The sequence below is a fragment of the Rana temporaria genome, chromosome 4 (assembly GCF_905171775.1).
Source record: "Rana temporaria chromosome 4, aRanTem1.1, whole genome shotgun sequence".
Lineage (NCBI taxonomy): Eukaryota > Metazoa > Chordata > Amphibia > Anura > Ranidae > Rana > Rana temporaria.
Window position 1 is genome coordinate 434,185,171 of NC_053492.1, and position 14,376 is coordinate 434,199,546.

Here is a 14,376-nt window from a genome sequence, read left to right on the forward strand (position 1 = left end):
TGGTCTGTTGTCACTTAGGTGTCTGGCAAGTCCTGGTCCCCAGCAGTCTTCAGCGAACGGGGGAGCTGATGGTAAAGCGTTCCAATATCATGGGCAACCACAAGCCGCCGTAAGAGACAGCGTGCGTCTCAGGGTGGACAGCAGCACAGGGTCGTCGCACCGGAAGTGACGTGGAGTAAGGGAACGAACCAATTGGATGACGCGTTTCACAGCCTCCGCTGTTTCCTCAGATCCATGACGTCCAATCAGGCTAGTGAATGCTGTAATTGGTCAACCAATACAAATGCATAGAAAAAACACATATACAACACAATTAATGAAACTATATCGGCACGGAACGTATGAATGAATGGATGGATATAAGAAAAATCAATTAAAAATGGGAATTTGGGGAACACCGACGTGCTGTTCATGCAGGTAATCCCAAATATAGTGTTGCACGCCATTTTTTGACGCTTCCCCAAAAAGACACTACTGCTTTGCAGGTTTGGATTATTGAGGCCATTCCTGAAACTCCCACTGCAGTTGAACGATTTCAACGTCTTTGCAGACAGGAAACCTATTGGATTTACTCTTTAAATACCATGTCGCCCCATGGCCTAAACGAGGAAATAGAGACTAATACTATTATTTAATGTGTTGCTCTCTGATTCCCTCTTTTCTTTGTCTTTATTCTCGTTTTCTTGCATATTTGTGAATGTTGAATTTTTTTTTTACGTCTTCTGTGTGTGTGCATGTATACGCGCATATATATGCACATATAGGGTCTCTCTTTTGGGAGTGTGTTTATACATGCACATATAGATACAACACTCTATTATGTGTTTATGTATATATATTGCTGACATATACCCATGATTATATATTTTCAATATGATGACCACCATATATTGACTCATCATTAATATATTTACGTATCACCATATATCCTCTTAACCATTCTTATATCTCTTTATAAGGGCTCGTATCAGTATTCTTTCCCTCCCCTTCTTTTCTTCCTCATATATATTCCTATTCTTATTTTCATTTTTACTTTTATTATTATTTTTTCTATATATATTTCTGCTATATATTTTTTCTATTATTATTATATTGTTTTACTTTATTATAATCTTTTTCATTAATTTCTTATTCTAGTTAATTGCCCCTTTATTTCTCATTGATTTACTTAATTTAATCTTTCCATTTCTATTGCCATTTTTATTCTTATATTTATTTACATTTATTTGTATTTTTATTATTTTTATTTTACTCTTATTATTATTTTTATTATTATTTTCATTCTTATTTCCATTATCCTTATTTCTATTAATTTTCCCGCCTTTTACGCGGATCTATTTATTACCTATGACTTACTGATTTCTGTCCGTTCATGAAAGAATTCCCATATTTTCACTAATTGGTGATAGACATTGTATTGTTTGGTATCTGGTTCTAGTGAAATTTAGTGTAACTATTTTTATTATATCCTAATTGGTTAAACTGCCAGTTCATGATAAACCCTCCGTGTTTTTTTATGATAATATTTCCCAAAAGTACTTTCTTTTAGAGTAGTAATAATTTAATAATCTTTTATTGATTTCCCATTTTAAATTGATTTTTCTTATATCCATCCATTCATACGTTCCGTGCCAATATAGTTTCATTAATTGTGTTGTATATGTGTGTTTTCTATGCATTTGTATTTTTTGACCAATTACAGCATTCACTAGCCTATATAATACGTCCTCCCTTATTGGACGTCATGGATCTGAGGAAACAGCGGAGGCTGTGAAACGCATCATCTGATTGGTTCGTTCCCTTACTCCACGTCACTTCCGGTGCGACAACCCTGTGCTTCGGTCCACCCTAAGACACACGCCGTCTCGTACGGCCGCTTGCACTACCCCTGTGCTTGCCCAGGATATTGGAATGCTTTACCATCAGCTCCCCCGTTCGCTGAAGACTCTGCTGGGGACCAGGACTTGCCAGACACCTAAGTGACAACGGACCACAGCTATATATACCGTATTTGCCGGCGTATAAGACGACCCCCTAATTTTCCAGCCAAAATGTTGGTTTTGGGATATACTCACCGTCAGGGCTGCTGTTAGAAATCACGGGGCCCTGTACAGCCTACCTGGCAGGGCCCCTCTCAAATATATCAAAACAAGATTTTCACTTAAAATATACTAAAATTATTCTTAGCGGACACAAAGATAACAGAGAAGCTGTGTGAATTAGCCCTTTTTTAAATAGTTTTTTACATTGTTAAACAAAAACATTTATAAAAAAAATTATTTTTTTTACATTTTTTCCCCCCAAGAATTTTATTCAATTTTACAAGGGATTAAAACAATACAGGGTTACAATTTGTTATTTTTAATGGCACAGGAAAGCCGGCAGCTGTGTCTCTCCCTGCAGCAGCTAAAAGTCGGTGAGAGGGAGAGAAACTGTTTTTCAGCTGCTGCAGAGAGTCACATATGGCATCCTGTAATTGCCCCTCCATCCAACCGCACTGATTCCCTCTGCTGTTTGGGCCCCCCACAGGAGGACTGGTGGTCCCCCCCTATCAGCGACCCTGCTCACCGTATAAGACTACCCCCTTCCTACTAGTCATGCCTCGCCTCACGGTGCCACCATTACATGCCAGACTGTGTCCCATTACATGCCAGACTGTGCCCCATTACATTACCCCTCCATTGTGTTGTTCTCCCCGTCCGCGCTCCGCTCCGTGTCCCCCCTCGCTGTGCCCTTACCTTATCCACATGCAGAATCGCGGCTGTACTGTACGTTTTTTTCAAAAGCTGTGCCTCCTACATCTTCTGTTCCGTGATAGGCGGAACAGTCAGCTTCCCAGGAGGCACTGTGTTCAGTGTTCAACTATCACAGAGGCGAACAGAAGACGTAGGAGGCGCGGCTTTTGAAAAAAACATACGGTCGCGATTCTGCATGTCTTTAGGATAAGGTAAGGTTAGGTTACCGGCGTATAAGACGACCCCCGACTTTCAAGAAGAATTTAAGTGGTTAGAAAGTCGTCTTATACGCTGGAAAATACGGTATGCCTTATACTTCCTGTATTTTGTGAGTAGCCATTTGGCTGTATGTTTACACAATTTTATGAAAAGTTCTGATTCTACTGCACTTAGATTGGCGCATCCTTCTCTCTTTTTTGTACACATTTTCAGAGCCTGCTTCTGCTTTGGGATTGCTGCTGCTAGTGTTACCTTGGACTATATTGAATTTCTCTGGAATATGGACTATTATTATTAATTCATTTTTATATTATTACCTCATTAATTATATACCTAAAATGTATGGGCCATTGCTGTCTATACTATGATAATCTTGCGCTAACAATTTTTTCCACTTTAGTAAATCAACACCCATTGTATCGGATGACATGCAAGTTACATTGTCTATAAATAGATTTCACGGTTTTAATTGCACAGAAATTACAACAAAATTTCACCATTTAAATCTTAAGTATTTGTGACTTGCTTTAAAAAATAAAAAAAATATGGATTACATATTCTTATGATTTTCTTTCAGCTGTTGCATTTATCCATATACTGTTATATTCAATGACATACCTCCTCTGTACCCAGTCTGTAGGAAAAGTATGGCTACTTGCTGGCTTGGCAAAATCCACAGGCAGCTTAATTCTTCAATTAGACATAGAAAATAAATCCCAATGTATTTTTACTTCAGATAAGTGCAAAACAGAGGATGTTTTTCCAGTACTTTGAAGTATAAGAACACAACTTTCCTAATCCATGTCTCTGTGGTAGAAAACTAAACTGAGTAGCGTAAGGAAGTTGGGAGTATGTACCAACAAAACAAAACAAAAGGGGAACAGGGCACAAAAAAAAAAAAAAAAGAAGAAAAAAATGACAGCATATCTGACACAGTTCCATGCATCATCATACTAAAGGTGTGTTATGTGCATACCCACAATCAGGACTTCACAGCACCCATATGAACAGAGCAGGCCATGCAGCCAGATCAAGCTGTATCTGACCCAAGCATACTCCACACTGGGGGCCAGATCCACGAAGCAGTTACGCTGGCGTATCTATTGATACGCCGCGTAACTTCTAGTTTGCTCCGGCGTATCTTTGTTTTGTATCCACAAAACAAGATATGCCTGAAGCTGGGCTAGATCCGACTGGCGTACATCTTAGTACGCCGTCAGATCTAAGGTGCATATTTACGCTGGCCACTAGGTGGCGTTTCCGTTGAGTATGCAAATTAGCTAGATACGGCGATCCACGAACGTACGTCCGGCGCATTTTTTTTCCGGCGTATAGTTACCCCTGCTATATGAGGCGTATCCTATGTTAAGTATGGCCGTCGTTCCCGCGTCGAATTTTGAACATTTTATGTCGTTTGCGTAAGTCGTTCACAAATAGGGCTTTGCGTAGAATGACGTTCACGTCGTAAGCATTGGCTTGTTGCGGGTTAATTTCGAGCATTCACACTAGGATACCCCCACGGACGGCGCATGCGCCGTTCAGAAAAAACGTCATTTACGTTGGGTCAAGATGTATTAGCATAAAAAACGCTCCCATCTCATCCATTTGAATTGCGCGCCCTTACGCCGACACAGATACACTACTCCGCCGTAACTTACGGCGCAAATTCTTTGAGAATACGGGAAATACGATGTAAGTTACGGCGGCGTAGTGTATCTGAGATACACTACGCAGGCCGTAAAAGAAGCGCCGCGCTTCGTGGATCTGGCCCTGGGAGTTTATTTTACTAAAACTGGAAAGTGCAAAATCTGGTGGAGCTCTACATAGGAACCAATCAGCTTCCAGGTTTTATTGTCAAAGCTTAAGGGAACAAGCTGAAGTTAAAAGAGGTTGTAAAACCCTCAAGTTGCATTCTATGCATTAAGGTGAAAACCCTTCTGCAGGAAAAAAGACAACACACAGTCCAGTAACCGAGTTTGTTAAAGTTTATGATCATTGTCTGCTGGATCAAGCACTCAGAATACATTTTCTGCTGTTACTGCAATTCAAAAAGCCATATAAAAACATGGTATATACAAAAGCAATATATACAGTAATAATATTTACAAATGCTACAGATTTTACAGCTAAAAATGAGGCTGGCCAAATAAAATACAGATCCAGAAAATAATGTTTTTATACCAGTTAAAATATCATTAGTGCAAGTCGGGAGCCTGAGGATGGCATACAGAGAAGGAAACTGCATGTAACTTACTGCCTTACAAGCTGGTGAAGCAAGCATGCAGCATGATGGACCGGATTTCAATGGCAACTTGATTGTTCCAATTCAGTGACTCGCAAGGAACCGAGCATGAGAGGAGGCTTCAGCTTATAAAAAAAAAAAATAGTAACCGCTCTCATCTCCTTGTTCTTCATAATACTTTAAGGGCCCATTCACACCACGCGCACTTTTTTTGTAACTGGGCGTGCATTTTACATGCATTTGATTTGTTTTGTTTTTCCTTGCAGAGCGTTGTGTTTATGCACATTTGAAAAAATAAATGTATACTGTACTTTTTTTTAAACACTTGGCAAATGCAACACAACATGCTGGTGTAAGACCGCATTTATCAGGATTATTTGTTGGTTGCCTAGGGTTGGGAATACACTCACAAAACACATCGGTTGTGAATGAACCCCAAGGCTGGCCATACATTATACAATTTTCTTGTCAAATTTAGCAAAACCATATAATATGAGGTCAAACCTAAACACTTTCAATTTGTATGCAATCAGACAGGCCCTTGTACTACATAGTTGAAGGTAAATCTAAAGGAAATTAAATAAAAAAGTGGTATAATGTATGACCAGCCTACAAGGAAACATTACCTGATAGGCATGGAGCGGGCTTCTCACTCCACAATGCCTAGTTGTCTGGCTGTCATACTGAGCCTCGCACACGAGTTACTATTTAAGAAAAAAAATTGCAGATAATATGCAACCTTTCTAGGATTAAAAAAACACCGAAGCCAGAGGGTCAGCATGGCAGCCAGTAATTTCAGATTGTCATTAATGGCGGCTCTTGAATTTCTTTAAGACTAGGTGAGTGGTGGCCGCCACAGGACCACACTTGTCTCCACAGCCATGATCACCTGCACAGAAAAATACACCGCCGCTCAGGAGATGTATGCGGGTGCCTAATGTAGGGCTGAAACAACTAATCGATTAATCGACAACTAATCGATTATGAAAATAGTTGTCAACTATTTTCATAATCGATTAATCGGCCAATTGATTAGTTGGCCTGCATATAGAATACATTACTCGTTTTCATATCAGGAAATACAGTGCAGCACACATACAGCTCAGTACACCATCCATACATGTCACCAAGTGCCTGAGAATTTGTGAATGTGCAAGTGTGAGGAGCAATGCCTCATGGGACATGTAGTCCTGGGCAGGAAGTGAGTGGTTCTAAAAGCAGAAGTTTTTTTTTTTTTTAAACCTTGCTATAGCGGGCGCTCTATACTATACTTTGCAGCTTGCTATTGAGGCACTCTGAAGGCAGGAGGAGCCAGAAGCATCGGCGAGGGACCCCAGAAGTGGAGGATCTGGGATGCTCTGTACAAAACCATTACACAGAGCAGGTAAGTATAACAAGTTTGTTTAAAATAAAAAAACTTTAAAGACTCTGTGCAGGGAAGATCAGCATCTGAACCCAGAGAAAGTGGAGGTAATAGAAGGCATTACAATTACTGTAGTTGGTTATTTATATTTACCATTGCATATGGATATTTAAGAATAAATTGCCTTTTTTTTATTTACATATTAACTAAATTGTACACCACACTTTTTTTTTAAGATTATCCGATTAGTCGAAACAATAAATCGACCAACTAATCGATTATGAAAATAATCATTAGTTGCAGCCCTCGCCTAATGGCAGCACCCCTACGCACTGGAAACTGCAAGGTGGCTTCCCGAACTGGGGACTGCACTGCATTTGTCATTTCTGTGTGGGCCACATTTTCAGAGAAGGTGCATTTTTGGGAGGCACAGAAGCGAATAGGCTGCCGTGTCTGGGCAAAACGTGACTCGCAGAGCTGCACAAGTGTGTACCCAGGCTAAGGAAAGGTTCATGCCACGGGTAACTCCATTGCCTGTCTTCACCTGTAGGGGGCAGTAAATAAACATAAAAACGGTCATTCCTCGGTGCAGAATCTGTGAAGAGTGGCCAACAATTAGGAGTACGAGCAACGTGGGTAGAGTAACAAATTGATGACTACACCACTGACCAGACTACAGAAAATAAAATCTTATTGACTGCTTAAAATGATTGCAGTTTGTACGCCATCACGGTTTTGATGAATAAGTCTATGTTTTAAAGCAAGGAAGCAACGGATAAATAAAAAAATATGTATAAAAAAGAAATATCTTAATTTTTTTACAGACATGCTTCTGGGCTCGGCCCGTGTAGTCAGAATGTCTATTCTTCTTTATAGTATTAAAAACAGTTCCATCCAATACTGGATTATCGGTCAGTCTGTGTGCGCCTTCCCCGGGCACAGCAATGTCGTGTATAAAGATTACTGCACTTGGCAATTCCCCTCCTCCTCCGTGTCATCAAGCACAGCCGCTGTGTCCATCTTGCCCGGGGTGCCCATTTCTGACAGGCGTCTTTTCATCTTGTTGTGGGTAGAAAGAGGGGACTGACCGTCCGCTGGCCCAGAGCCTCTCATCACGATGGCCTCCAGAGTCTTAGTCTTTGTCTGTAATATGAATATATTATTAATGTAGATTCTTAATGGAGTAGTATATTGATTATTTTAAACGACACCATCTTGTGTTGTCATAGAATGTGAATGTTCGAAAAAGAAAAAAAAGGGGGCTTTAGATTTTGCATTAAAAAAACATACATGTACAGTTTGTGTTAATGAGGAAAAGGATTTTTGTACTCACCGTAAAATCCATTTCTCTGAGTTCATAGACGGACACAGCCTTCATTGACCTTAGGGTTATGCTTCTTCCTACCAGGAGATTTAGGCAGAATTCTACAGCACTTAAGGTGTTAAAAACTTTCCTTCATGCTGCTCCTCCCAGGGGGCGTGGCTCCCCAGGCATAACCCACCCCTGCTTTAGCAGCCTCAGTTCGTAACAAGCAGTACAAACAAAGGAGGGGTGGGTGCTGTGTCCGTCTATGAACTCAGAGAAATGGATTTTACGGTGAGTACAAAAATCCTTTTTTCTCTTTCGTTCATAGACGGACACAGCCTTCATTGACCCTTAGGGACGTCCCCAAGCAGTGTCAAAAAAATTCGAGGGGGTGGGAAAAATAACACAGCAAAAAACAGGTTACACCCCAAACAAAAACCGGAGTTACTCAACGGAGGAACTCCAACCTTAAACTGCCGCCTGTAACACCTGCGGCCAATGGAGGCATCCGAAGATGCACTCACATCCACCATATAAAACTTTGAAAAAGCGTGGACCGACGACCAGGTCGCAGCCTTACACACCAGTAACACAGAGGCTTGGTGTCGGAAAGCCCAAGAGGCCCCGATCGCCCTGGTCGAATGCGCCATGACCCGAAAGGGGGGCGCCCGCCCTCAGGGCATAGGCCTGAAGCACAATCCGTCGGATCCACCTGGAAATGGTGGCCGACGAAACTGCCAGGCCCTTACTGGGACCGGACACAGACACGAACAGCGAGTCCGACATCCGGAACGGAGCTGTCGCCGACAAGTAAACTCGAAGGGCCCGAACCACATCCAAAGAATGTAAAGTGGCCTCCTTCGGGTTCTTCGGCTGAGGACACAAGGATGGAAGAACAATGTCCACATCCAAGTGAAAAGCCGAAACGACCTTAGGGAGAAAAAACGGCTGCGGCCGCAGCACCACCTCATCCTTACGGATGACCAAGCAGGGAGCCTTGCAAGACAAGGCCACCAGAACAGACAGACACCCGTCTGATCGAGGTAATTGCTACCAGAAATAAAATCACCTTTTGTGACAATAAAACAAAAAACCTCCCGAATGTCCTCAAAGGGAGCATCCCGAAGCACTGAAAGGACTAAATTCAAGTCCCATGGGGGTAATGGAGGGCGCACCGGAGGGGCCACCTGCCAGACCCCCTGACCCAACGCACGCACCCAGGAGTGCTATGCCAAGGGTCGCTGCAAGTAAAAAACAGCCAGAGCAGAAATCTGGCTCCTAACCGTACGTAAGGCGAGAGCCTGAACCACTCCCTGCTGCAAAGACAGCAGAATCCTGTACACAACGCATGTACGAGAGTGCCAGTTCATCTCCCCACACACAGAGAAGTAGGCCTTCCATGTATGAGGAAAAAACCTACGTGAGGTAGACCTCCGTGCAGGCAGCACGGTAGAGACCACCGAGCCCAATAGGCCTCGGTCCTTAAGCCCCTGGCTCTCAACAGCCACGCCGCTAAGGCCGGTGGCTGTGAAACAGGGTGGAAGATTGGACCCTGTAACAGAAAATCAATTCCCAGGGGAAGACGCTAGGGGGCGTCTGCCAGCAGACGCACCTGGTCCGCGTACCAGAAGCGACGCGGCCAATCTGGGGCAATCAGGACCGATAGAATCCCTACAGCTTCTACTCTGCGCAGCAGGCGAGGAAGAAGCTTCCGAGGAGGGAAGGTGTAAAGTAGGCGACAGCGACCCCAAGGAGCCACCAACGCGCCTGACGCGTCCGCCCACGGGTCCTTAAACCTGGCCACGAACCGTGGCACCTACCGATATAGAGACGGGACGCTAGAAGGTCCACGTCCGGAGTGCCCCACTTTCGGCACAGACCCCGAAACACCTGCGGGCGGAGAGACCACTCTCCTTGGCCCAGTGCAGTGCGACTTAGGTAGTCGGCTAGCCAATTCCGTATTCCCGGAATGTACCCGGCCGATAGAGCCGGAACGGACCCTTCGGCCCACCGAAAGGATGCGCGCGACCCCCGTCGCTGCAACAGAACTCCGTGTGCCTCCCTGATGATCAACCTACGCCACGGACGTGGTGTTATCGGACAGGATCCTGACCGGTCGGCCCTGTAGATCCAGGGACCACCTGGTAAGGCAAAGCTTGATTGCTCGGAGCTCCAGAACGTTGATCAGTAGGCAGGACTCCACCTGAGTCCAGTGCCCCTGGGCTGACTGGGTGCCCCAAGCGCCCCTCCCCAACCGGAGAGGCTGGCATCCGTCGTGACCACTGTCCAGTGGCCTGCAGAAAAATGACTTTCCGGCCCGAAGCACCGGAAACGCCAGCCACCATACCAGGGGAGACATGATCAGATGACTCAACTGAATCTGGTAATCCAGAGATGACGGAAGCTAGTCCCATCGTGACAGCAGTTCCCTCCGTAGTACCCTGGCGTGGAATTGGGCATACGGAACCGCCTCGAAAGAGGCTACCAACTGACCCAGAACCTTCCTGCAGAATCGCAGAGATGACCGCTTCTGGGTCGGCAACTGCTGCACAGCAGATAGCAGAGTCTGAAGTTTTTCCGCTAGGAGAAAAACACTCCCGCCCCGGAGGAATCCAGGACCAGTCTCAGGTATCCCTGAGACGGAATCAACCCTGATTTCAGGACAATCCAGAAACCAGCCGAACACTCGGAGAGCCTGACACGTGATAGACACGGCTCCACCAATGCAGAGCTCGAAGAAGCTCGTAGGAGAATGTCGTCCAGACATCCCATGATAACAAACCCCCGCTGTCACAGCCGGGCCAGTATCGGTACGAGCACCTTGGCGAAAACCCGCCGAATGGGAAGGACACCATTGAAAATGGTCCCCCCCGACCGCAAAGCACAGAATCTCTGGTGGTTTGAGGATATGCAGGTACACGTTCATGACATCCAAGGATGCCAGAAAAACCTGACAAAACAAAACGAGGGACTTGAGGCCCAGGATCGACCGGGCCCCATCCTCCATGGGGACACAAACAGAATGGAGTAAAACCCCGAGACCGTTCCAACGAGGGAACTGGCACAATCACTCCCCTGACCAGAAGATCCTGGACAGCCCCTGACGGAGTCAACCGGCGAACCGGAGGAGGCCAGAAGCCGGAGGGAAAAAACCTGTTTGGCAGACAAGAGAGAAACTCAATCTTGTACCCCAAGGAAAACACTTCGCAATGCGAAGCCAGTCTCCCACCCGAGACACGGGCGGGAGCAGACCTTCAGGCGGAAGCAGGTATGTCCGCAGACTTGTTAGGCATGCGGTATCCGGTGCGCTGCTACCCCGCAGCGGGGATTCAAGCACCATGTAGACCTACCCCCACCGCACAGGGCGAGCGAAAAAACGCTCGGAGGTAGGCAAGGAGGGTCCTTGCACAGGGCGAGGTCCCTAGCCCTTCCCAAACCGTGGGAACAGCATGCGCTTACCACCTGTGGCATCCTCAATGATGCCAGTCAGGGAAGACCCAAAAGGACCGTTCACCCTTAACGGTGATCACCAAGGCCACCTTAGAGGTCCTTCTTCCAGCTCCTGCAGCAGGAGCTTCGCCCTTTTAGTCGGGGCCTGCCAGGGCCCCGGCCAGAGCCGGCCTCACCGCCGAACCCACCACCGTGAATAGGGAGCGGGCCACGGCCTCCACTCTCCTATCAGCGGGATCCTGAAATGCAGGAGCCCCTTCCACAGGCAATGTGGTGGCCTTGCGCAGTCTGGACACAGGGGGGTCCACTGGCGGAGGAGAGACCTACTTTTTTTTTTTTTTTTTAAAGCCCCCCTCAAGGGGGGTAACGGGTTGCAAAGTTTTTTGACAAACTTTTTGCGGTGCATCCCATTCCTTGTATAACATATAGTCCAAATAAGGAACACAAGGAAACACTTCAGCGATGCGTGGTAGTCTGCTTGTACTGACACGGAGGTGTCTCCGCCACATCCTCAATTTTTAGAGCCTCACGCACCGCAGAAACAAGAGCTCCAACAAATTCTTGCCAGCAACTGACTGCAGCAGAGTCATCCTCACTATCCATAAGGGTTAAACCCGCAGCCTCTGACATAACAGAACCAGAAAAAAACAGCGATTCTGTGTCATCCCCAGAAGCAGGCTTCAGGGAGGGGGCGCTTTTTTACCCCCCATCCGGGCACTAGCTGCTTCAAACCTGGCAAGAAACCCAGGACAGCCAACATAACAGATGTGGCAGGGGGAGGGGCGGTAAGGGTTAACTCAGGCATAGCTTGGAGTTCCATAGTGTCAGCGCTGAGTCACCCACCCTGCAAGGCAGGACAAAAAAAACCCACTGGTCACCTCCTTGCTGCTATTGCAGAGCATGGGGGCCCCCGGTATTCACCACCCCACCCAGCTGCAGAGGGAGCTGAAAAACCTCAGGTGTGCTCTGATGTGCTGACTGTGATGTGTATTCACCTCATGGAAGATTCACAGCACTAAAACTGTAACAGCACTAAAACTGACCAGAGGCTGTGCCGAGTCATCTCAGGGAAGAATCACATCGTTACCAAGGAGATTTCCAAGACGGCCGCTGTCTGAGGTAAAAATTACCTCATAGAACACAGCAGCACTGACTGCTTTGTTACCTCAGAAAAGAATCACAGCGTTACCAAGGAGATTTCCAAGACGGCCGCTGTCTGAGGTAATAATTACCTCATAGAACACAGCAGCACTGACTGCTTTGTTACCTCAGAAAAGAATCACAGCGTTACCAAGGAGATTTCCAAGACGGCCGCTGTCTGAGGTAAAAATTACCTCATAGAACACAGCAGCCCTGACTGCTTTGTCTGTTACCTCAGAAAAGAATCACAGCGTTACCAAGGAGATTTCCAAGACGGCCGCTGTCTGAGGTAAAAATTACCTCATAGAACACAGCAGCACACAGCAGCACCCCCCAGAGTAACAACACAGTCCCCCTAACAACACACGGGCCCCGGTGGTAACAAAGAAAACCCAGGAGGCCCCCCTTCACAGCCACTACCCAGTCAGGGGAAGGAGGGAGAGGAAGGGGAGAGAGGAAAGCAGGGCGGACCCTCAGTCGACCTCCCCAGGGAAACCACCAGCCAGACCACTTACCTGAGTAAGGGGCCACTACTTACCTGTCCTGCGACTACCCGGCTGGAGGTATCCCAGACAGAACCAACGTCCGTAAACGGCATGGCTGTCGGCCAGACACACTGTGACAAAGCCATAGAGACCGGTCATATGTGTGCCCTAGAACCAAAGTTCCCCGGCCGCCCCTGGAGCAATGGGGCCTGTCGTGGACGTCCCAAAGCTGAGCTGAGGGCCGGCACACGCTCGAAGGCCGAACATGGGGGGACTACAAGAGTCGAGGACCCAGCCTGTCACCCAGTCGGCTGTTGATAGAAGAATCGCAGGATTCAAAAATGCAGGAACAAAATAATAAAAAAAGCGAGAAAAATCGCCAGAAAAAAACTCCAGAGTCCAGGAACTCCAGAGATAGCCTTGACCTCCTGTCGTTAGGCAGAAAACAAACTGAGGCTGCTAAAGCAGGGTGTGGGTTATGCCTGGGGGAGCCACGCCCCCTGGGAGGAGCAGCATGAAGGAAAGTTTTTAACACCTTAAGTGCTGTAGAATTCTGCCTAAATCTCCTGGTAGGAAGAAGCATAACCCTAAGGTCAATGAAGGCTGTGTCCGTCTATGAACGAAAGAGAAATAATAGCAGTGTGTTTAAAAAAATGGGCTCAAAATCCTTATACAGTGGAACCTTGCGAGTAATGCGGTTAACGAGTGTTTCGCAATACGAGCATTGTATTAAAAAAAAAACTGACTTGGTTTGCAAGCGTTGTCTCACAAAATGAGCAGGATTCAACCCAAAGCGGTTGGGGCACAATTCCACCCACTGACACTTAAGATGGGGCACAATTCCTGCGACTGACACCAACGACGGGGGAATATTCCTCCCACTGACACCAATGATGGGGGACTATTCCTCCCACTGACACCAATGATGGGGGACTATGCCTCCCACTGACACCAATGATGGGGGACTATTCCTCCCACTGACACCAATGATGGGGGACTATTCCTCCCACTGACACCAATGATGGGGGACTATTCCTTCCACTGACACCAATGATGGGGGACTATTCCTCCCACTGACACCAATGATGGGGGACTATTCCTCCCACTGACACCAATGATGGGGGACTATTCCTCCCACTGACACCAATGATGGGGGACTATGCCTCCCACTGACACCAATGATGGGGGACTATTCCTCCCACTGACACCAATGATGGGGGACTATTCCTCCCACTGACACCAATGATGGGGGACTATTCCTCCCACTGACACCAATGATGGGGGACTATTCCTTCCACTGACACCAATGATGGGAAACGATTCCTCTCACTGACACCAACGACGGGGGACTATTCCTCCCACTGACACCAATGATGGGGGACTATTCCTCTCACTGACACCAATGATGGGGGACTATTCCTCTCACTGACACCAAT

The 14,376-nt window shown here is 46.3% G+C and overlaps 1 protein-coding gene across 1 annotated transcript in view; it reads right to left on the reverse strand.

Moving 5' to 3' along the window:
- Positions 1-6,789: 6,789 nt before the first annotated feature.
- Positions 6,790-14,376, reverse strand: part of CENPF (centromere protein F) — a 64,922-nt gene continuing 57,335 nt past the window's right edge. The window contains exon 21 of the mRNA XM_040351452.1: positions 6,790-7,702. Within this exon, the coding sequence (XP_040207386.1) occupies positions 7,520-7,702 (183 nt within the window). The 3' untranslated portion in view covers positions 6,790-7,519. The remainder of the gene's footprint in view (positions 7,703-14,376) is intronic.